Source organism: Aphelocoma coerulescens, chromosome 1, assembly GCF_041296385.1.
Source record: "Aphelocoma coerulescens isolate FSJ_1873_10779 chromosome 1, UR_Acoe_1.0, whole genome shotgun sequence".
Taxonomy (NCBI): Eukaryota; Metazoa; Chordata; class Aves; order Passeriformes; family Corvidae; genus Aphelocoma; species Aphelocoma coerulescens.
In genome coordinates, this window is record NC_091013.1 from 91036978 (window position 1) to 91059579 (window position 22602).

A 22602-nucleotide genomic window follows, 5' to 3' on the forward strand; every position below is an offset into this window, starting at 1 on the left:
TGTTCTTACAGCTAGTTCTTGTAGCTGTATGAAAAAAGGACTTGAAGAAAATCCTGTTGTTTTTTGTTTTTTTGTAGGAAGTATTGTGAGTGTGGGTGATCCAAAAAAGAAGTACACGAATTTTGAGAAGATTGGACAGGGGTTAGTATATGCTTTTTCTCTGTCCTAGACCTTTCATTTCCTTATGCTAAGAAGAATCCACTGAAACCAGGCTAAGTGAGCTTGCTGGAAAAGCTGTTTGGGATACTTTGGAAAGTTTATTTTGTTTGGTTGTTTATTTGTTTTCTTTTTTTGTTTTTGGTTGTTTTGCTGGGTTCCACATCCCCTCCAGCTGTTCTTCTGTTCCTGACAAAGTCACAGGGACCAGGTTTTTGTGCAATTGTGTTGTAGTATAAAAATTATGCCATTAGATGATCAGGTTTATAAATACAGCTACAAGTAGGGAAGGAACTGCAAGACCATCTTCAAATTACAGGTTTGCTTCTGAATAAGCATCTTCTCAAGGCATGTGCTGTGGCCCTCTAAGCAGGGGGAAAGTAGAAGTTGTAGGAGAGACTGTACTGAGGCAAAACACAGATCTGCAGTTGGCTCCATGTGCTCAAACTCCTCTTTTCCTCACTACAAATGCCACATTTGTTTACTTTAGCTGATCCTGTTGCTCTGTTACCATGTTGGGCATTCTGCAAGCCAGGGTACTGCAGTCATGCCACTTGAAATGGGATAAACTCACAGTCCTACAATTTGCTGGTTTAGCAGCAAGGGTTTGGATGACCATAGTGTCCCTTATTAGGAGCTGTTTTGCCCATAATTCTCTGGCTTCTGCTCCAACAACAGCCTTGTCTCAGAAATATTTCAGCTGATGTTTACCATTGAAATTATTGCATGTAAAGGAATGGGACTGAGAGCACTTCAGAGAGACAAGTGGGAAGGGGCATGTGTTAAGCTCTCACTTTTACTTTGAGACACTAAGAATTTTTTTTTTCATTTTCTCTGTTTTGTTTAGAGCCTCAGGTACAGTTTACACAGCAATAGATGTAGCTACAGGACAGGAGGTAAGTGCTGCCAGAGTACCACAGCAGTGGATTTTGGATTGTATCCTAAAAGTTCAAGTTGATGCTCCAAAATACTGTCTTTCAGGGATTCATGACATCTTATTTTTAATGAGGTCTTTATTTACTTACTAATGAGACGTGGTTGAGTGGTCTGAGGAGAGAACTGGAAAAAATTACTTCCCAAGTTTTGATTCCTGAATAACTTCATATTTATAAAGATTCTTTCTGTGATTGCAAAAGCTAGAAGCAAATGTTTGGATCTGGGCAGTTCCTCAGTAAAAGGTTCTGTCTTCTTCCCCAAGATTTCTGCATGTGTCCATACAAGCGCTTTTATTTGCCCTCTGCTCCTTTTCTTCCTACACTTGTACTACTTAACTTGCATGGAAATAGTTCCTCTCCCACCCTTTGCCCACTTACTTTCTGCCCTTGAATTTTGAGACAAGGAATGCCCGTCTCTTCTTTTTTCTCTCAAATATTGAAAAGTGCCATGCTTATTGCCTGCATAATAAACTGGTAGTGATGGATATGCAGCATCTGTGGAAACCTTTATTTCTAGATGGAGGATTTTAAAAAAGATTAAAGTGCATGTGTTATTCTGAATTTATTTATGGAAGTCTGCAACAATGCATGTCTACTTTGCATTGTACAATGTAAGGAGTTATTCACCAGTAAATTTCATAATTGGGCTTTTTGCTGAAATTCCTTCACCCCCTTTTTTCGTTCCTGAAGAAGTAATACAGTTTAATTGTAGCCTTTAAGGAAGAGTTCTTATATTTATTTTGAGGCAATGAGAAATTTTATAGAAGGAGGAAGTCCTTTGATGGTTTTCTGCTTTCTTCCTGGACCACTTGGGTGACTCCCATGTGAGAATTTGAGCTCTTGTATTACAACAGACTTTTAAATCGTTCCTGTTACACTAGTGTGACCAGGCCCTGGATTTTAAAATCTGCATTTGGGATCGCTGTAACTTTGTCATGTTGTTGTTTGTTCCTCTCTGTGAAGTGCACTGAACTCAGGAGCTCCGTGCAGGGAAACACTGGGAACTTCTTTATCTGCATAAAATGTCTTCCCTCTCTTTTTCATCTTTCATTCTTCTCTCTGGTCTTGTATAAAGAGCAGCACGGGGATTTTGTTTTTGAGTTCTTTAAGTACTGTTTGGCAGCCTTGTGAGTACTGTGGAAAACCAGCATGTCTGTCTGCTCTTGCCTTCTCATGTGTTGGGATTTTTCTATAGTCTTCCCTGCTATACTTTCAAAATGCTAATTGTATCCATCTGTATTGGCACTCTGTGGCTTGTTTCTTTTAATCCTTGTTTTTGTGAGTTACTGTAGTTGCTGGCTCCGGTCCATTCACCCAGGCCTTCTTCTCTGCACAGCAGTTTTGTAAAGGTGTAGTTTCATCTCATTCCCTTTGCCTAAATATTGTTTCAAAAGCAGTTGAGTTGTGACATCTATGAGTTATTTTTGCCTCCAGCTCTGCTGAGTAGGTTTACTGATTTGGAGGCTCCTCAGAGGGCCAGGTGCTCTCACAAAGTACTGGTAGTGTGGAAACTTGAATACAAGAGTTAAAAACATGCTGTAACCTTCCTGCTCTTTGCATACATACATGCAGAGCTGGTATCCTAAAACAGGAAGAAAGCTACTAAACCAAAGGGCTGCAGCTGACAGATCCATCCCTGTTGCACTTCAGGCATGACTGGCCATAAAACTGGCTCAAATTCATTTATTTTCAGCCTTTTATCTAAACACTGGTGCTTCTTTCCCCCAGGCCTTGTTGTGACAAAAGAAATAGAGTTGCTACCTTGAAGTACTAAGCATGGTTGTGTTATTTACCCACCCTCCTTTAGACTTCTAGAAGCAGAAATTTGCATGGGAGGAGGAAAAAAACCACCAAAAATTTTTCAGAAACATCCAATTAAATATAAAATTAATAAGAATCCTTTCAGAAATAAAAACTTTTTGGCATATCAGTCCATGCCAGAGTAAGGGGATCTCTTCCTTATTACCAAGAAGCTGTAGATGGCTATCCAACTGTGACAAGAAGATCCAGTATGAAAATGGCAATTCCCCTTGTTCTTTTTGTCATTAAGCATCATCCAGCATGTGTGGAAATGGACTGGCTGCAGGAACGTGTAGTGTTATGGGATGGTAGTAGGATTCAGTAGCTAACATGAAAAAGTGACCTCATGATGAAAAGGTTTTTATTCTCCCTCATGTGAATGTGGGACTAAATGGACTGGTACTGGCAAGTTTCTGGGGGACTCCTGCAATAATGCTTTGCTTGATCTCTTTTCATTGCAGGTTGCAATCAAACAGATGAATTTGCAGCAGCAGCCCAAAAAAGAACTGATTATTAATGAAATCCTTGTGATGAGGGAAAACAAAAACTCCAACATTGTCAACTACTTGGACAGGTATGTCAGTATTTGAAGGGCTCACAAAGGGACACTGGAAAACACTTCCCTGTCGGTGTCTTAATGGTTCTTGGCTCAGTTTAATGCAAGTGTGGGACAACCTTGCATTGCTTAATGCATGTGGCATTGTGGGAGTGTGGGTGGCCTGGCAGTCTCTCTCCAGAGCGAGGAGAAACAGGTATCTGAACCAGTGTTAATGGGATGTCTAGGCTCTCCTTAGAGAGGCTGGCAACAAAGGTCCTGTCAGGACTCCATTTTTTGTCTCTCTCCTTTGCCAAATTTGACACAACAAATTTACTGCTTGTTTCCTTCCTGTTACTAAAGGAGAAATAGAAACAGTTTGAAATGTATTACTCTATTTGCCTTCCTCTTCTTTTCTTTTTCACTGAGCAATGGTGGTGTTCTGCTGCCAGAGGAGCAGACTCCTTCCAGGGTTAGATGTAGTCTTGTCCCTGTGACTGTCCACTGAGGTTTTTCCACAGTAGCATAACAGCAATGAAGGTGAATGACATGTGACACATAAAAAGAGCTCTAGTGAGACCTCAACACAGCCTTCCAGTACTTAAAGGGGGCTTTTAAAAAAGAGGGAGAGTGACTTTTAAGGCAGGTAGTGATAGAACAAGAGGGAACAGTTTTCAGACAAAAGAGGGTAGATTTAGGTTATGTATAATGAAGAAATTCTTTACTGTGAGGGTGTTGAGGCACTGGCACAGGCTGCCAGAGAAGCTGTGGCTGCCCTGGAAGTGTTCAAGGCCATGTTGGGTGGGACTCTGAGCAGCCTCATGTACAGGAAGGTGTCCCTGCCCATGGCAGGGGTTTGGAACTAGATGGTCTTTAAGGTCCCTTTGAACCCAAAGCATTCTATAATTCTATGATGCTGAAAGCCCAACGGGCAAAAGCATTGCATGGTGGCTTGAATTCACCATCAACATGACACTGCTTCATTGTGTCAAGCCTGTGTCCTTTACCTGTTAAAAATAGAGCTAGTTCCACTTGAGCTGCAGCAAGATTTTCTGTCAGCTGCACTCAACATCTGAGTGTAGCAGTTCTGATGAACCACAGGTTTGCTTTATTGTAGGGTAAAGACTGCTTGGATAGGGTGAGCTGCAGGCTTTAATCTTGGCAGCTTGGGGTTTTTTGGAAGATACCATGAAGGGATGTGACCTAGAATCTCTTTTGGAAATTTGAGAGGGGATTTGCACACTTTTTATGCTTGGCATGTATGTCAAAATCTAATCAGCTATTTCTTTAATAGGTTTAGTTAGCAGGCTTTCAATGTCTTAGCCAAAAAAGGTGGCACTTACAAACTGCAACAGTTGTGTTGCTGAATTTTTGTGGTGCTGTGTCCCATGCATAGCTGTAAAGAACTACTTTGTTGAGGGGACAGAAAGTCTGCTCCTGAAATTTTTGTGCAAGAGATGTGTGTGCAGGAAACTGATTCTGGGCACACGCCCTGTTCTTAGAGAGAGCAGAAGAATGTTACTGGTGTAAAATGAAACAAGTGCTTAAGAACTCCATCTGGCCTGGAACTGTTATTTTCTCCTGGCATTAGAGGCTTTGTTTTGACAAAACTGTTTGAGAGACAGGCTCTTCCCATTAGAGAGCATCACTGTGTACATGCACTTACCTCATCTAGCCTGTGCATCCCAGCTGCAGGATAGCTCCACATCCTGCTGTCTTATTCAAACTTTCAGCAACAAAAGCTGCTGCTTTTGTCCTCCACTTTCACTAATCTTTTTCAGAGGGATTAGCTTTTGTTTGAGTGCTGCACATGGACAGAACAGCAACTGGGATGAACATGGGGGTTCTTGTGCCTATTGTGCCACTTCAGCTCTGTAACTGCAAGATCCTGTTGCTGGGGAGCTGTGTTCCTCCTGCCCAGCCTAATGTGCCTGTGCTTCCCAAGTGCTGAATTAAGCTGATATTTGGATGCCACTTGCTGGCTTCTGCCTGCTGCTGAAGGAGGTGGAGGAAGGATGTGCTGATCACTGCAGGGTCTGGTTTCTGTTTTGTGGTTCTGTTAGTGTCTCCCCTTCTGTGTCCCTAATGGGAGCTGCAATCTAGATAGTCATTGGCATGAACCAGCTCTCTCTCTTCTCTTTGCCTCAGCTCCTGCCCTTATGCAAGGGTTTCCTGTTCTTTGTCCCCTCATAGCTGCACAGCCTACATGCTTGTGGTTAAGCATCTTTTCTGCTGCAGTCTAAGTGGCCAGCATTGCACAAAGGTGTGCTGTGATATTTAAGATAGTGACATGGCCTAATTCAGCTGTACTTGGGAGCTGGATTTAGAAGCATCTGGCTCTGAAGGCAGTGACACCAGTCTTCCATACAGACAAACAGCCACTTGTGCTGAATTACCTGCTGGAGGTGCCAGTTCCTTTCTGCTGCATGAAAGAGGCCCTCAGAGCCCTGCTTCTAAACTCAGCCATCTAAACACAGGCGTCAGATGCCCAGTGCTAGGCAAAGCAAACTCCTGCCCTTTAGTTTCATTCTGAAGAACTCCTTAACTTAATAAACCCCACAAATAAGTGGTAGCCTCTGTTACCCCAACCCCAAACTGCAGTAGGGATGGGTGGTCAATGAATAAAGCTGAAGGTGTAAGACAGTCATGCTACAAGAACACACTGGTTTCTTTCCAGGCTATATTCATGTTTGCATGTTGGAGGCAAGTTACTGGTGCAAAATTCTGTAATGAATGAACTTGCACTTCTGGGCAACTCCAAATTTCATCAAATTTATCAATAAAATATGTGTATTTGTGATAGAGAGGGCTTGGTGGACAACTTCCTAAGGTATCTAAGTGGAAGCTGAGGAACACCTTACAGGATCAGACATTAGCTGCTCTTGCAGATGGATGAAGAGAAAGCTGTAGACCATCCTTTTCTTCCTCAAAGATTTTCATCAGGTTTTTTTTTACTGCCAGCTTGTTTTGGAAGGTGACAGTGGGTGACAAGGTGTGACACCATGCTGCGCCTGATGTTGCATCAGAGCAGCACGTAGGTGTACGGACTTCCTGATGGTGTCTCTAGAACTGCTGAGAGAGTGGGTTTGAGTCATGCCTTCAGTGGGCAGCTCAGTGACTAAGACTGGCAAGAGAGTGGAAAGATCCCTGAGACAGTACCACCCTGAAATGACATTCCTTTGGTGGCAGCTGGCAGGGAGCCACTGTTAATTCCACCTCCCTGTGTGTTATGTCAAATCTATCAATTATGGAGTTGCCAGGGTCTTGGCACATGTCTGTGGCTGCTCATGGCTCAGCTTTGGTTCACAGCGTGGTTCTTGGCTCGCTCCATCTGTTTTGGCTGCAGAGATACACCAGCTTGCTCCCAGCATGTGGAACCTGAGATTGTCATGCAAAGAGCCCATTCTGCCCCCATTCTTACATCAAGTGGGATTTGGGCTGCAGAGAGTGCTACTGGCAATGAAGGGAAACCTTGTGATGTCCATGGTGGGTGATTTGCTGAGAGGGTGCTGATAAAATCTGCAGAAAGCCTGATTTGGCAGAAGTGAAGAAGTAGCTATAGCATAGGGCAGGAAGGAAGAGTGTGGATGCAGTTGGGCTTTCAGAGCCCAACAGAAGGTAAATGACCTACAGAAATTAGCAGGAGTGCTTCTGAAAGCAGTCCTGCTGCTCTTTTCTTACTCAGAGGGGCTGAGTGCTTTTGCTGGGGTCTGTAATGCTGGGGAAAAAAAAAAGCTAGTGCATCAGCTTCTGTTCCATAGTAGAATTTGAGACCTCTGTGCTGTGGGAGCACAGCCCTGTGCCCTTGGGCTTTGCATCCTGTAAGAATCTCCAGATTGCACCTCCCTACACAGTCTTCAGCATCAGCAAACCAGGATACCCACTTTGTCCCTGGAATTAAAAGCTGTCCATAACTGTAACACTACTGTCATCCAGGTGTAGATCAGACCACTATTACTATTTAGGGGGATTTTTTTCATCAGCTTGGTGTTGTCAGTGTGTCCTTTGGGGAGGTAAATACCACACCTTGCTCACTGCTGTGATGTCTCACTCATCTTTGTCTACTTTCCATGCCAAGCTTAATAGTTTCTTTCTCCACTACTGTTGCTTTCTACCTAATTGTTCCCTAGTGCCTATCCTGGCTTTTGCATTTGGCTCCTGGCAAATTCATTCCTCAGTAGGATCAGTGTTTTAGAGCAAAGCAAATGTATCCTTGATGAACTCTAATGCCAGATGATGCTTTTAATTAGATTCTCTGCCCTCTCACTTTTGACTCATCTGTCCACTCACTTGAAAAATTAGAGGATTGGCTGAAAAGGTGGGTTTTCAAAGTGATGATTCATTCCTTCAGGAGTGTGTCATCCTGATGTATCTGTCATGGTAGTTTGTGTTGATGGGTCCAAAAAGGGGCAGAAATGGTTAGTGGTTTGGGCTTTTTTTTTTTTTTTTTTTTTTTTTGGTTCTTTTGTTTGTGTTTTCTTAATGTGTTAATGCTGAAGTCTTCATCTCCCATCTTCTACTTTTAGACATGGGTACAAACACACACTCAGCAGAGAGGAATATCCCAAATGACTGAGAAAAGCCACTCTCATCTCAGCTGTCTCCTCCCCATCTTTCTATAGGCCTTTTTTAGAAAAGACCTGCCTTTTTGGCATTTCCTTTTCTATTTTAAATCTTTATAATTGTTGTTTCATCCAGTAAGGTGTACTACTTTGACCTTATGAATGGTTCTGAAATTTTCAGACAACATCACAGATTAGTTGGATGATGTGGAAAAGATTAAGGTGATTTTTCAAATGCATGATGCTTAAAAAAGAAGTGCTCATTCATGATTGATTGTGGGTAGCCATCTTTTGTGTCACCCAGAATTGTCCCTGGGCTGAGGCAAAGCAAGCAGTTGCTAAGGACAGCAGGATGCCAGGAGTAGTGAAACAGCCCCCAGCCACCTCTTCCAGTGCAAGAGCCCTCAGAAGCCATCGCTGTGTGCCAAATGTCTGGGTTGCATGCTTGGACCCCATCTTTGCTTCTTTCCTTCTCTCCCAGCAGCAGGAGCAGTTGTAAGGTCAGGTCTCCATCTTAGTCTGCATCCTTTCCATGGCAGAAAAATTCAGCCTTGCCTTTATGGACTGGAAGCTTCTAGCCAGCTCTCCCACTACACCTCTCCTCAACTTTCTGCACTCACCCTTCTCTTTGGTCATTCAGGTTGTGATCAGATCTTCCCATGTACAGAAAGTACCAGAATTTTGTGGTTCCCTAATACTGTTAAACGCAGCTCTTGTTTTTAGTGCACTTCTAAGACAACTTTAAAACCCTGTGCATTCTGTTTTTAAAATCTGGTCTGGGCTCTTCAGTTACCTTGTAGGAGAAGAGCTCTGGGTGGTGATGGAGTACTTGGCAGGAGGCTCCCTCACTGATGTTGTGACAGAGACCTGCATGGACGAGGGACAAATCGCCGCCGTGTGCCGGGAGGTAAAGCAGCACTCACACTCAGAGGGAGCTCTGGTTGGGAATGGGACATGGACTTTCCACCATCTGTCACTGACTCCATGGGAATGTCTCCAGCTTCTGTAACGTGACAGTCATTCTTTTAGAGAATGGATTTCACCTATGAGGATGCAGCAATCAATTCTAATGCAAACCTCATGTTTCACCCCAGAGGGAGGAACTAGAGTGGGAAATGGGGTTGGGATCCTATTGTTTTTGTCTGTTCTTCAAGTCATTTGGGACTAACTTGTCCTCCCAGGATCTGCTGATCCCAGTGTGACATCTCTCTGTAGCCCTCCACATACTGAGTATATGAAAAGTGTTGAGACCCTGCGCCCTTACTACCAAAAATGCACAGTCTGTTTGAGTCCTTTAGTTGGCTAATTGTGACTGGTGAATCATTTCATGCACAGTAAGAATATCTCAATTATTTTTCAGTGTCTCCAAGCCCTGGAATTCCTCCATTCAAACCAGGTTATTCACAGAGACATCAAGAGTGACAACATCCTGCTGGGAATGGATGGCTCTGTCAAACTAAGTATGCAGGGAACTTTACTGCTGATGACTTATCAACCCATGCCAGTTATCTGCTCTGGGCCAGGCATTTTAGGGAGATGGGTGTTTGAGGTGCTTGATGCTGTCATGATGAACCGGCTGTAGAAATGCTACTATAGATATTTCTGTGGCATTTGTTTTAATGAAGACTGGCAAACAAAAATCCTTGTGAAGGAATACCAGACCTGAAGTGAGGCTTGGGGTTCGTCTAGTTTTGGGCCATCTGTTTATGTGAACTAAAATAACAGTATTTTAATGCTACTCCAGTCTAGAAAGCTGGGTTGGAAGATGTAAGGCTATAAGTCTTCAATTATGAACAATCTCTTCAGTCTGGAAAATGCTGCAGGTACTCGAGGGGCAGGAGAAGTGGAGGGAGAATTTAAAACCATGTCACTAGAAATCATTTAATCTTACAATGCCAACCCAGACTGGAGTCTAAATGTTGTTTCCTCCTTGTGGTATCACCAGTAATGAAAACCTTGAGACTGTTCTGCCCCTTGGGTGCTAGGTAGCTGTTGTGCTTGTCATTGTCCATGCAGAGATAAGCCTGGAAACCAGTGAATTATTATCTTCCACCTATAGCTTTAACAGAATGGTGCTCCCTTTTTCTTCCTCTCAGTTCTGTTGGCTAGCACCCAGTAGGCATAAATAAATCTATTTTTGTCGGCAGTGACAGCAGATATGACTTAAAATTCACAGAGTGCAGATATGCTGAGTAAGAAGGTGGGGTTTTTTTGCACATAATTGCTTTTTAAACTAAAGCTGCACCTTGGTGGAGCCAGATCTCAGGAGTGTTAGCAATGAATAACTGATGGGGGCCAAAGTGCTCTGTTCTTATGGAATAACTTCTTTGAGCACGGTGTGCTGGTGCCGGGCTGTAGTTTAAAGTTAGAGAAATCCCTGTGGATATGATGCAGTAACCTTCTGGATCTGAGCTGCTTATTGGCTCTGCTGGAAATTTGCCCTGTTTATGAACCATATGTCCTTTCCTGGTATTTACCCTTGATGAAAACTCAGCTAGGAATCAGTTTAATTTTCATCATTCTGCCTAAAATTAGACCTGCAATGCCATAGGGGGTCAGGATGGGCGGTGCATCTTGCTGTGTTGATTCTGCTGGGCTTGCAAGAACAGATTTAGTTTTCTTTTGGTAAGCCAAATACAAATAAGACATAGGGCACAGCAATCTTTGTGTGAAGGCCCTCCATCTTTCTCTCTGTTCCAAAAAAGTAATCAGTATAAATTTAGGTACTTTAAATTTATTCTGAACACTTTTTGCTCCACAAAATAGATGCTGTGTGAGAAATGATATGTCTACAGGGGAAGTAATACCCCTTGGACTGAAAATACCACCAGACAGTGCAGTATAGCGTGTGGTCTGGGCGGTGTATCTAGAACAGACTGTGCATTAAGTCCTGTTTTCACATACCCAGGAATGGTCTTTAGATGATGTATTACAGAGTGTGTTACAGCTGTGTAATGCTGAAACACAGCTGAGCGTCCCAACTCCTGTATGTGGTTATTTCCTGATCCCCATCTTCCGCACAGACAAGTGAAAGCAGCTCTAGAATCCTCATGGCCTCAGAGAGTCAGGTTTAGAAACTTGGCTCTAAACACCATCCTCTGTATTAGCCACAAAACCTCTCCTTCTGTCACAGTTGCAGCAGCAGCACACCAGACGGTGCAGCAGGGTAAAGTGTACTGTAGCTCTGGTGTCAGTAAGGGTTGTTTTTGGAGAAACTTGCTGATTCCTTCATCTCTCTCTTTCCCCTCCACCCTATTTTAATTTTCCAGCTGACTTCGGCTTCTGTGCCCAGATCACTCCTGAGCAGAGCAAACGCAGCACCATGGTGGGCACCCCGTACTGGATGGCACCTGAAGTGGTGACGCGGAAGGCTTACGGGCCCAAAGTGGATATCTGGTCTTTGGGGATCATGGCCATTGAGATGATCGAAGGAGAGCCCCCCTACCTCAATGAGAACCCTCTGAGAGTAAGCGAGTGCTTTTCTCCTCAGCTCTTCACTAAGCTGCTGACGAAACCGAGCTCATGTGAATCCTCCAGTGTGGTTTCACCACCTCCAGCCCCATCTAATTCAAATGAATCTGTGGTCTCCTTAGATGTCCTAGTGAGAAGACTGAGAGAGTCTCAGTTAAAACCCATAGTTTGCCCTGGGTAGCAGAGGTGTGGGTTCTTTATGAGTTAGATCATGCATACTCGTAATTTCCCACTTTCTGGGATGCTAACAGAGGCAGAAGTTCTACCTACTGCAACAAAGCCGTCATGTCTTCAAACCTTCTACCTGTGAATGAGAGAGTTCTCCTCTGAGCATGGTGTAGTGGAAGGTTCCCTGCCCATGGCAGGGGTGTTAGAATTCTGTGATCTTTAAGGTCCCTTTCAACCCAAAGCATTCTATGTTTCTGTGATTCAATTCGATTCTATTCTTGTAGGACCTTCTTCCTACTGGCAAATTGTTCCTCCTTGCACGCTCCAAGTAAAATGAGAAGCGTAATAAGCCTTTAGACAGGGCTTAAGCCTCCTGATGTCTTTGCTTTGTTTCATTACTAACAAAAGGAGATATGCTGTCAGCATGTAGGGACATCACTTCTCTTAATACAAGCTAGGTTTATGGCTTTTCCCCCAGTTACATGGGTTGGAGGGATCTAGAAAAATTCTGTTTAAATTTTTTTCCCATCTCTTGCAATGGAACTGATTTTTGGGAGAGAAATGCAGCAGCTAAGAAGACTATAAGGAATAAAACGGTGTTGAGTTAGAGTAACAATACTTTGGCCTCATTTAACACAATTTATGCCAATTACCACTCTATTAGACTGCTCCCATGGGATGTGTTGAGTGATGTGTTCAAAAGGCCTGTATATTAATGAGTCTCTGACAGATTTCTGTTTCTTTTGAAAATTCATCCAGGAAGTTTCTCACATGAAATCCTGAAATGGATGAATTTTGAGTCTCTTGATTCTCAGAGGAGGGTGTATGTGAATGCTTCATCCCCAAGCAGTAGCAAAACTGCTTTTTTTTCTGCAGGGTGTTAAAAGATGCCTAAGGGTCTGCTGGACATCTTTTGTAAAGAGCCAACTGCATCTTTATCGTGTTGATGTTTTAGGCCCTGTGCACTCAGGCAGAGTACCAACAGAAAGAAAAATCTGTTTAGTCAGGGTTACCTTCCCATGAGGATATAGTCATTACAGGAGTAATGGTAGAGTCATGCCAGTTAACTTCCCTGTGTAAACAGGGTCTGGAATGTTGTTTTTGTCCTTGTAATCCCTTGAGAGGGCTGCAGGATCCAAACCCAGATTACAAGGGTAAAACAATAAAGGATTGGATCTCATCCACAAAAAATAGGGCTGGCAGCTATTCTGTTTGCTGAAATGTAGGCATTGATTAGTGACCCTGGTGAGGTGGAGTTTTTTCCTCCCCATTGAACTGTGGGGAGGGAGAGGAGAAATGGGTGTCTCTAATCTAGAGATAGAATCTAATCTTCATAACCTTCTGTTTCCTGGGTGCTTGTTTTTGTCTTAGGCCCTGTATCTCATTGCTACTAACGGGACTCCAGAGCTGCAGAATCCAGAAAAGCTTTCACCCATATTCCGAGACTTCTTAAATCGCTGTCTTGAAATGGACGTGGAAAAGAGAGGTTCTGCAAAAGAGCTGCTACAGGTAGGTGATGGGGAACAAGACTGGAACAATGTAATCATACAGTCCTGAGTGAGGCCAGGCTTAGGGCGAGGTCTTGTTTGAGGTCTTAAATGCTGCATCAGCTGAAGGCACAAGCACAGCTAAGGTAACCTCTGAGGGGAAAAAAGCAACTGAAAACCACAGCCCCCAAACATAAATCCATAATAAAGTGATAACAGACTGCTCCCTTTCCATGCTGTACTGGCTCCTGGCAGCAGCTGTGCAGTGTATTCTGTGCCCAACCTCAAATAATAGATATGTCCCAGGCCTGCCAAATGCTGAGACCCCCTATTCCTGTGGTTTCTTCACGTGGCTGGCCATGACATCTGTATGTGTTGTCACAGCCTTGTCATGCTTGTTCCAGTTTGGACAGCAGGAAGGCTTCTAGCTATCAGATATTCTGGCTGTCTCCTTTCTGGAGGAAGGATCACAAAGCTCTTTGAAATGTGCATGGCTTCTATTAACTGGAGCAGTTCAGTGTTACCACATTTTGCCTGATACTACTCCTTACGGAGATGATGGAACAAAGCCTGTGAGATACCTTTATTATAGAATGGCTTGGGTTGGAAGAGACCTTAAGGATCCTCTGGTTCCACTTCCCCTGCCAGGGACACCTTCCACTAGACTAGGCTGCTCAAAGCCCCATCCATTCCCCTGGACTTGAAAAATTCCAGGGATAGGGCAGCCACAGCTTCTCTTGGCAACTTGTGCCAGTGCCTTACCACCCTATAATCAGATATTTCATTGAAAAACTGATGTCTTTGTCTGAACTCATAGTGAAAGTTGAGGACCAAGGTGCCAGGATTTTTACCAGCATGGATGAGAGGAGTGGTTTGTGTGTTCTTTCTGTCAAATTTGCCATGAGGATGGAATATGTAAGTCTTTGTAAAATAACTATCTGTGATCAGGAACACTCAGACGTTAAGTATCAGACAGTTTCCATTTTTTGTTTTCCTCTCTCTCCACTAATTTGTGTAGTGGGCTCAGACTTGGACATGCTGCTGCCTTCTGAGACTATAATGAAGCATAAATGGCTGACAGAATGGCAGTAGTTGAAAGATCACTTTTTCTTCTGGACTTTTCAGTCCTAAAATATCAGAAAGAAGTTATGTCCTGTTCCTTGGAGCAGGAGAACATTCTGACTGTAACGCTTCAGCCTGCTCTTAACTACCTTGTGGCCTCTGAATTTTTACTTCTTATTTTTTTCCATCTCTGAAGCGTGTTGCCTTGGGTGATTGATCCCTTCTGATGCTCAGAAGTCTTGTGGATTATCATTGCTTTTTGTTTTCAGAACAGCTTGTGGACTTGCCCTTCACTCTCTGAGAGCTGTTTTGATAATCAATATTGTTTTAATTAAAGAAGAGCACCAATGTAGCAGACTGAATGGTGCTGTGTTGCAAGCTCTGTGCTGCTCTCCTAAATTTCAGCTGCTTTGCAAGTTTCTGATATCTGGTAGAAGGCCAAGGCAATGCTTTCTCCAGACCTGTGACAATGGGGAACAGGGAAATGAGAGGTGATTCTTGCATAGAGCCCTGTGCCTTGTGTCTGAGTCACACAGGTTGATTTTAGTACACCTTCCATCACACTGGATTTCAGTATAGATACTGCAACTTTATAATTCCTCAGGGGAATTCGCTGAGTTTTGCTTGATCTTGAACATGCGCAAACGTTGGGTAATTTAGCATGTGTGGGGTGCAAATCTCTTCATCACTTCAGGCAATCCCCAGAATTTTGTGGTAGTAACAGATCCTCGGGTTTCATGTGTCCAGAGAGTAGAGTAGGTTCTTAGATTTCATATGGGTTTAGGTGAAAATGTTTAGAATAGCCACTTCTGGAGCATGTTCTGAAAAATTCTAACCATTTTTCCTTTTGTTTTGTCCTAGCACCAGTTCTTGAAAATTGCAAAGCCTCTATCCAGTCTCACTCCTCTGATTATTGCAGCTAAAGAGGCAGCCAAGAATAACCACTAAAGTGGTGAAGTCAACAGAGTCATCATGTCAAGACTTTTAGATGTTCATTTCAGAGACTGAATTACTTGCCCTTCTCCCCTTCTGCTCCTTCTTTGCAGGGGTGTTCTGACAACTTCGACTTTCCCTGAAGGGTGGCATTCACTGTACAGGGAAGGGCACACAACAGGGACATGGCTGATCTTACATGGTGAACTGTCCTTCCATCCTTGTGGTGGGGACGAGAGGGGAAGAACATTTTGTATGGGTGAGGAGATCTTTCTGAGAGCGTCTGAACCTGACCTCCACGTAGCGAAGCCAGTTTGTTTTCGTATTTCTTACGGTGTTTATTTTTAAAAATAATGTGGAGCCTTAGACCATGTTTATCTTAATAAATTAAATCATTTGCTGGCTGCACTTTGCCTGCTTCTGCCAAGCTGCTATTACACCATGGAGGCTGCTCTGTGCTTTGGATGACTCGAGGAGGGAAGGAAGCAGGCAGCAGCAATGTGAACAGCTGTCAGCAGAGAGGGGAATGAGGGGGTGAAGGTGCATCCCTCCTGCAGCACTGCTGGATGCTTTGAGGAAGTGTAGACAAAGCCTCTGTGTGCTTCCTGCAGCCATTGGAGAACTTAATTAATGGATGATCTCTTTGCCAAATTGTGTGAACTGCCCCCTACTCCCCCCTTCCCTTCCCTTCCTCCTTTAGTGGCAACTCTACTAGTTAAACAAATCTCAAATATTTTTTTTTGTTGTTCTAGGAAATAAATCACAGGAAAAAAATGACAGAGAGCTCTTTTAGGGTTATTTTATCAGCGCTGTGAGGCTTTCTAGAGACCCTACCCTGTGTGATAGACAAACAAAGCAATTTCTATTCTAAAGATAAGATTTGCCTGCAAAATATGTTGAAAACTCTTGTTTCTTAGAGCAAGTTCAATGGAAAACAAACTGATAATGGATGCTGCTTTCTCCTTGGAGACGTGGAGACATGAATTTTTTGAAATTATAGTTTCTTTATGCTACTGATTCCTCGGGTTGCCAATAGTCTGTAAAACATCAGGAAACCTGGAACTACTAGAAGAGGGACTGGTTGTAAACACTGGGCTTATGTTCAACTGTATACTGATTTTTAATAAAGTGACTGCTGCGTTTCTTAACTTGGGGCTAGGGGAGAACTGGAGAATTCACTGTCACCAGACAAGTCTGTCATTGCTCTTATGGTGACCAGGTACTTGAATGTGTTGAATGAAGTAATATAACCTTTGTTTCTTACCCCTTCTTCTGCAGTCCTTTGGGATAGTGAGTGGCCCTCAAGGGAGTAACTTTACACACAGAGAAAATCGATACAAAATTGTGTATTGTAACTGTGGGAGCTGCTTTCTCTGTACTGCTTTGGTCACACATGGGGTGAGTTGAAACCTATTCTGGAGTAACCTCTTGTCTTTCTGTTGGACAGAAATTCATTCCTTCTTGCTGAGACCTGCTGCTGGCTCAGCCCTTTCCTCCCTGTACCTGGCCTTTAATGAAATAAATTTTTCCAATTGGCTCCACAGTCCATGACAGCTCTTACACCAGCTTTACTGGGTGTAGGTAGTTTGTGAGTTCTTTTGCTTCTGAGGGGCCTTCTCCCATTCTTTGTGCTCCAGGTTGGTCACTGTTTGACACAAGGCTGAGGGGTGAAGTCTATTGCCCAAATTTGCAGCCTCTCTCCCTTTGTGTGTGTATTTTAATCTCCCAGTATTATTAAGTTTCCTTTCACAAAGTTTGTATCCAAGGTTGAATTCCTTGGGCAAAACAGTTGAGCTGCCAACCTGGAAAGGGATCTGATCTGTTAATGAGCTCATCTGCTTGGAGCCTAGGTGGAAATTGTGGAATGGAAGGCCACTATGCTTGAATAAATTCCCTTTGAAAAGGTCTTTGTATTCCCTCTGGAAGACTCAGGATGGCATATGTGGGAGGAAAAGAATTAGTGGCTGGATCTTTCTTGATCTAAAATCTCATTTGACTGGCAGACTTGGAAATTGATTATTTTTCTGACAGCACAGGGTTCAGTTTGATCCACAATGTGTTTAATGTCTCTGACTTCTCTTTAATTCCCTTCCCCACTCCCTTCTCTGCATCTCATTGAGATGAGAACCTTAATGCAGGTGTGCCCTATCTGCGAGCATGCATGGGAGGTTATTTTCCTGCAGCGAGATTTCTGCTAAACTTCCCCAAAGAAGATAGAAAAGGTTATTTTTATGTGGTTTAAGTTGCTCTTCTGGATCCTCTATTGCATAATGGAAAGGGATTAACAGTGACTGTTTATCCCTCCTCTTACAATGTGCTTCTGTCTCGTCGACTTCCACATTGACTCGCTCCTGCCTGGTTTCTGTTGGCTGCTGGAGAGGGGTGTTGCCAAAAGCCTTTCGTTCAGCTGGCAAAAGCTGCAAGACTGTGCCCATGCCTGTGTGTCACCTTGTCCCAGGCTGTTTTGTCCCCACTCGTGATGGGTGGGTGGGAAAAGGCAGCGATCGCTACAGCGTGCCTGGACCTGGTTTCTGGTTGCCAGACACATCATGTTTTTATGTTCTCCAAAAATCTTTAAAAAAATTTATAATTAGCTTAATCTTAGGAGAATGGATTATTTCGTTCTAGCTGTTCTGAAATGCATTGTTTCCTCCCCTGTCCTTTTATGTGTGAGTTGCTTGGCACCAGCATCTCTGTTAGCTTTTGAAGAGCCCTTCCTGTCTACAGCACCTTCCTGTCTACAGAAGTGACTTTCTGACTGAAAATTTAACCTCTAGGGCTTATTTTTCTGAGAATATCTTGTTCCTGCTGTTACTTGAAAATGACTACAACTTAACAGCTTCTTTGGTGCCTTTCCCCCCCCCAACTTTCTCTTATTAACTGATTTGCCTGAGTTGAAACCATTTTTAATCACAGCCCTTCAATATTAGCAGGCAAATTAATAATTAAGTTCTCTCTTCCATATTAGAACATTAAATATTCAATTGTTTTGACTGTCTTTTCAGAAAATTGGTTTCCTTTTTGAGGGATCTCAAGCAATCTTATACCAGAAATAATTTCATATCCTACAGTTTACAAAGGGCTTGGTGGAGGAAGAGGCTAAAACTAATCTTTTCTTAAACACAGAGATTGTCTTATTTGAGTATCAATTGATGGTAGCTTCAATAAGACTTCTATGTTTCAATCATGGGCATTGATTTATATTACTTTAGCTATTAGGGTTTTTTAGGGTTTAGAGGTTTTCTAAACAATTTGACTTGGGTCCAGGAGTTTGTGTGTGAGGGGTATGTGTGTGAGAGGAGACCATGTGGGAAGAAGGCAGGTTATTTGGACAACACTCTCAGGCACATGGTGTGATTCTTGGAGTTGTCCTGTTCAGGGCCAGGAGCTGGACTCAATGATCTTTGCAGATCCCTTCTAGCTCAGGAAATTCTGTGAGGCTGAGAGTGAAGAGCCAGGGATGGAGGGCACAGCAGAACTGGTTGGCTGCAGCAGCAGTAGCACACCTTTAGCCATCCCTGAAATGTCTTCATTGAGTGGACGTGTTTTTAAAGAAAATAAATCTGACTGATTAGTTCCTACAGGCACTTCTCTAGGCAGGCATTATGCTCCTACCAAACTGCCTTCCCCTTTTAAACAAAAGGGGTGCAGGGATTTCTCCAGCAAAGGAGGCTCGAGAAAGGAGGTTTCCATGGAGACACTTACTTGACTTAAAAGATCTGGCTAAGGCTTGAGAAGAGGTTTGGTGGGTAGACACCACACTGACACAAAAGCCACTGTTTTGCAAAGCAGCTGGGGTTGCTGTGTTTTGTTGCCAGCTTGATGTCCCTTTTCAGGGGGTTGGTTTTGAAAAAGCACTGAGAATGTTGCCTGCTCAGGATTGTGAGGTGTATAAAAGTCTGGCTCTTAGCTGAGATCTCTGTTAGTATCCTAATCCATCTGTCTCAAAATGCTGCTGGTCGGTGTAAGCAGGGCACGTTTGCAGCAGAGTACTGTGCAAGAAAGGATTGCAATGGTCTGTACTAGGTGCTTGCTTTCTTAGAACCCACCCTTCTTGGCTGACAGCAAAATTGGTTCTGACCAGTTTCCAAGAATAGTATTTGTTTGAAGCCCATTCCTAATTTTACAGCTTGCATAGTCCATTTGTCTGGTGAATGACAACATCTTCAGTGTTACAACTGTTAAAGGTGAACTGATTATCTGCTCATCTTTCTCCCGTAAAACAGCAAGACTTTTTAATGGCTTCTTATTTCAGCTGTAATAGAGAGCCTGTAGATGTATTTGGGGGTTGTAAGCCCAACTAGATGAAGCATATGTGTAATGAATGCTGTAGGATCTCATGGTTTGTTGCTGATGACAACTCACGGTGGCAAAGGTGGAATCCTAGAGAAGCAGCTGCAGACTTTGACAGGGAATGGCCAACAGCAATAAAACTGCAATAAGGATGGGAGCTGGATAGAAACTTCCTGCAAAATGGAACCTACAGGGAGCAGTAGGAGAGAGATAGAGTTGGCCCAAAGGGTAGGATGAAGCAAAGGTTAAAACTTCAATTACACAGTTGCTGAGGAAACTCAGGGACTGTCACATCAGCCTGCTGCATCTCAAGGCAGCAGCGTGTCTGAAGGAGGAGAGCAGAAAGGAGCCTGAGAAGGGAAAAGGTGCTGAAAGTGGAGACTGGAGCAGCAATATGTCTCTGAGTCACAGCCTGTGCTAAGAGCTGGAGCTAATCCAGGAGGTTCACAAAAAATGATAAAATTCAGCTGAAAAGGAAAAGTGGAGCTAGAATGGAGGAGATGGCCTTGATGTGCCAAGGAACTGAAGAGAGAGGCCAGATTTCCTGAATGTGTGAAACAGCAGAAATGAATTTAACACAGGCTTCTGTGGATGACAAGCAGCTCGTTCCCTCCTGCCTTGCAGCATCAGTGTCGTGTCTTTTTGAGATCAGCTCCTGCTTTGGGATCGTGTCAGCAGCCACCCAACTTCGGTCTTGTGTTTGTAAAGAAGGCTTTTGCTCTGCACCTACTGATTTCTGACTGCAGCTCTCTGCTGTTGGTAGATGTCTTTGTGTCATGTCCCACCTGGAAATACAGAGGCTGTTGCAGTTTTAAAATCTGCTGGATAATGTATTTCTCTCCATGCTGTCTTGGCATAACTCTCCTGTACTGTACTGCTGAGTTTGTTTAATGTGCCAGGTCAGCTCAGCCATTTTAAAAATAAATATTGAAACCTTAAATAAGACCTTGATCAATTATTTGGTTCTGCTTGACTTGCTGTTTCAAAGACCCTTGCAGTGATGGTAGAAATGAATGGGGGTGCTTAAAAGAGGGGTTGTGTTTCTCTGACCTATTTTAGATTAATCAGATCTCATTTGATTGAGCAAAATGACTACACTAAAAGCTGTTGCAGCAAGTGTGACTTTCACCACTTGTTTTAACTTGTTTGGACATAGTTAATGCTCTGGAAAGCAGGCTGGAAGCAGGATCTAAACCACAGCTTGAAGAAGAAGAGGAGGAAGCTTGGATGCTTCCCCCCCCCCCCCCCCCCCCCCAGATAAAGTTTGGTGTCTGAGGCTCCTAGTGTGGAGGAGGAAATCAGGGGTGGATTTGAGATGGGTATGTGCACCCACTTTCCCAGCATCCCTTTTTCTTCCAGGATTGGTGGGACAAGGCTGATAACAAGAACAGGAGTTCATCATACTGCCTGGATTTCATCTGACCTGGATGTTTTATTCTGAAGTCTGAGAAGCCCAACCCAGTGCTGTGAGGACTTTCTGAGGTCAGCATCTGTGGAACATGGGGGTGAGGAGCAGTGAGAAGCTCTGCCAAGCTCCTGTGAGTCAGCTGGTGCTAAGCCAGGTTTTAGAGAACCCACTGAGAGAAAAGGGATGAATGCGGGACCTGACCACCTAGAATAAGGAAATCAGTGTTACTCCATAAAACCCCCTCTGCCTAGAACAGATGCTGGAGCTGAAGATTGCTTTCCATCAGCTTTTTTCAGGAAAACAGAGGAGATACCCATCAAGTTGTATTTTACAGAGATGGGGGCCCCAATGTTTGAGCAAGAGCAACATTGCAGCTGAACTGGCAGGGATTTGGGTGATTCTCTTTGCCATGATGGGTAGCATCCCACATTGGATGTCCTTGCCCCATTAGAGAAAAAAAATCTGACTGGGCCAACACCACCTCTGCAGAATCACAGAATGGCTTGCGTTGGAAGGACCTTAAAGATCCTCCAGTTTCAATGCCACTGCCATGGGCAGGGACACCTTCCCCTAGACCCAGGGTGCTCAAAGCCCCATCCAGCCTGACCCTGAACACTTCCAGGGAGGGGGCATCCACAGCTTCACTGGACGACCTGTGCCAGTGCCTCACCACCCTCACAGTGAAGAATTTCTTCCTAATATCTGATCTAAACCTTCTCTCTTTCATTTTGAAGCCATTTCCCATTGTCCTGTCATTCTGTGCCCTTGACCAAAGTCCCTCTCCAGCTCTCTTGTAACCCCTTTAGGTACTGGAAGGTGCTCCAAGGTCTCCACAGAATCTTCTCTTCTCTAGCCTGAACAACCTCTCTTCCTGTGAAGCTTCACAAAGCAGGATACCAGGCGAACTTTGCTCATGGTAATGTACACCCCCCTCAAAGTGCCCCTAAAAATGCCCAGGATTGGTCCTGGTGGCTCTACCCCCTGTCCCATGGAGGGAGCAGAGTGTATTCTAACTAGCTACCATTATCCATGGTTTCTGGGGAGAACTTTCTGTCTTGGAGGCGTCTTCCCTTGAGATGAACTTGATTGAGTTGTCCAGCACTTGATGGGGGATGGGAGATGTTGGACAATGACTGATGTCAAGGCTTTAGGAAATGGTTGATGCTGATTTCAGTGAAGTATAACCTGTATGAAGGCTCTTCAGAGCCCAAGCCCTTTCCTTGAAGGAAAATTCATAACCAAATTTAAAAACATATAATTATTGAAGGCTTATTTGATAGCTTAGTAGTTTTGGGGTTAAATAATTGGAGTTAAATAATGAAGTTTTGGAGAGAAATTATTCTGGAGATGGACACAAGGTGACAATGCCTTGTGTCAGACCAGCTGATCTGTGAAGGAGGAGCAGGAGAGGAAAGAGAGGAAAAAGCTTTGGGGAAAACACAGCTTCGGGTCTGAGCCAGACACAGCACACTGGCAGCTAAATCCTAGTGGGAACAGTTACTCTGTGTGTACCTTCAGGATATTTATTTGGGAACAAAATAGGGGAATAAATGATAGGAGAAGCAATACACTGGCAGGTATGACAGTGAAGAGGTGTTCCTTAGCACATGCTGCAGGAACACTGCAGCTCCTCATGCAGAGGATGCTTTGACTGGGTCCCTCATTTTCCAGCAGCACCCAGAAGACTCCCAAGTTTTGGTTCTCAAGCTCATCTTTGAGGAGGCTCTGTAGTTTGAACGCGGTGAGCAGGGAGTTGGCTGGGCTTGTCCGATCCTTCCTCATTCCTGGGGCT

The 22602-nt window shown here is 43.7% G+C and overlaps 1 protein-coding gene across 22 annotated transcripts in view; it reads left to right on the forward strand.

Moving 5' to 3' along the window:
- Positions 1-20345, forward strand: part of PAK1 (p21 (RAC1) activated kinase 1) — a 102525-nt gene extending 82180 nt beyond the window's left edge. For all 22 annotated transcript variants that reach the window (XM_069016693.1, XM_069016612.1, XM_069016711.1 and 19 more), the window contains 8 exons: positions 78-141; positions 1004-1052; positions 3353-3465; positions 8778-8895; positions 9349-9448; positions 11258-11454; positions 12999-13136; positions 15038-20345. In XM_069016693.1, the coding sequence (XP_068872794.1) occupies positions 78-141; positions 1004-1052; positions 3353-3465; positions 8778-8895; positions 9349-9448; positions 11258-11454; positions 12999-13136; positions 15038-15124 (866 nt within the window). In that variant the 3' untranslated portion in view covers positions 15125-20345. The remainder of the gene's footprint in view (positions 1-77; positions 142-1003; positions 1053-3352; positions 3466-8777; positions 8896-9348; positions 9449-11257; positions 11455-12998; positions 13137-15037) is intronic.
- Positions 20346-22602: the final 2257 nt, after the last annotated feature.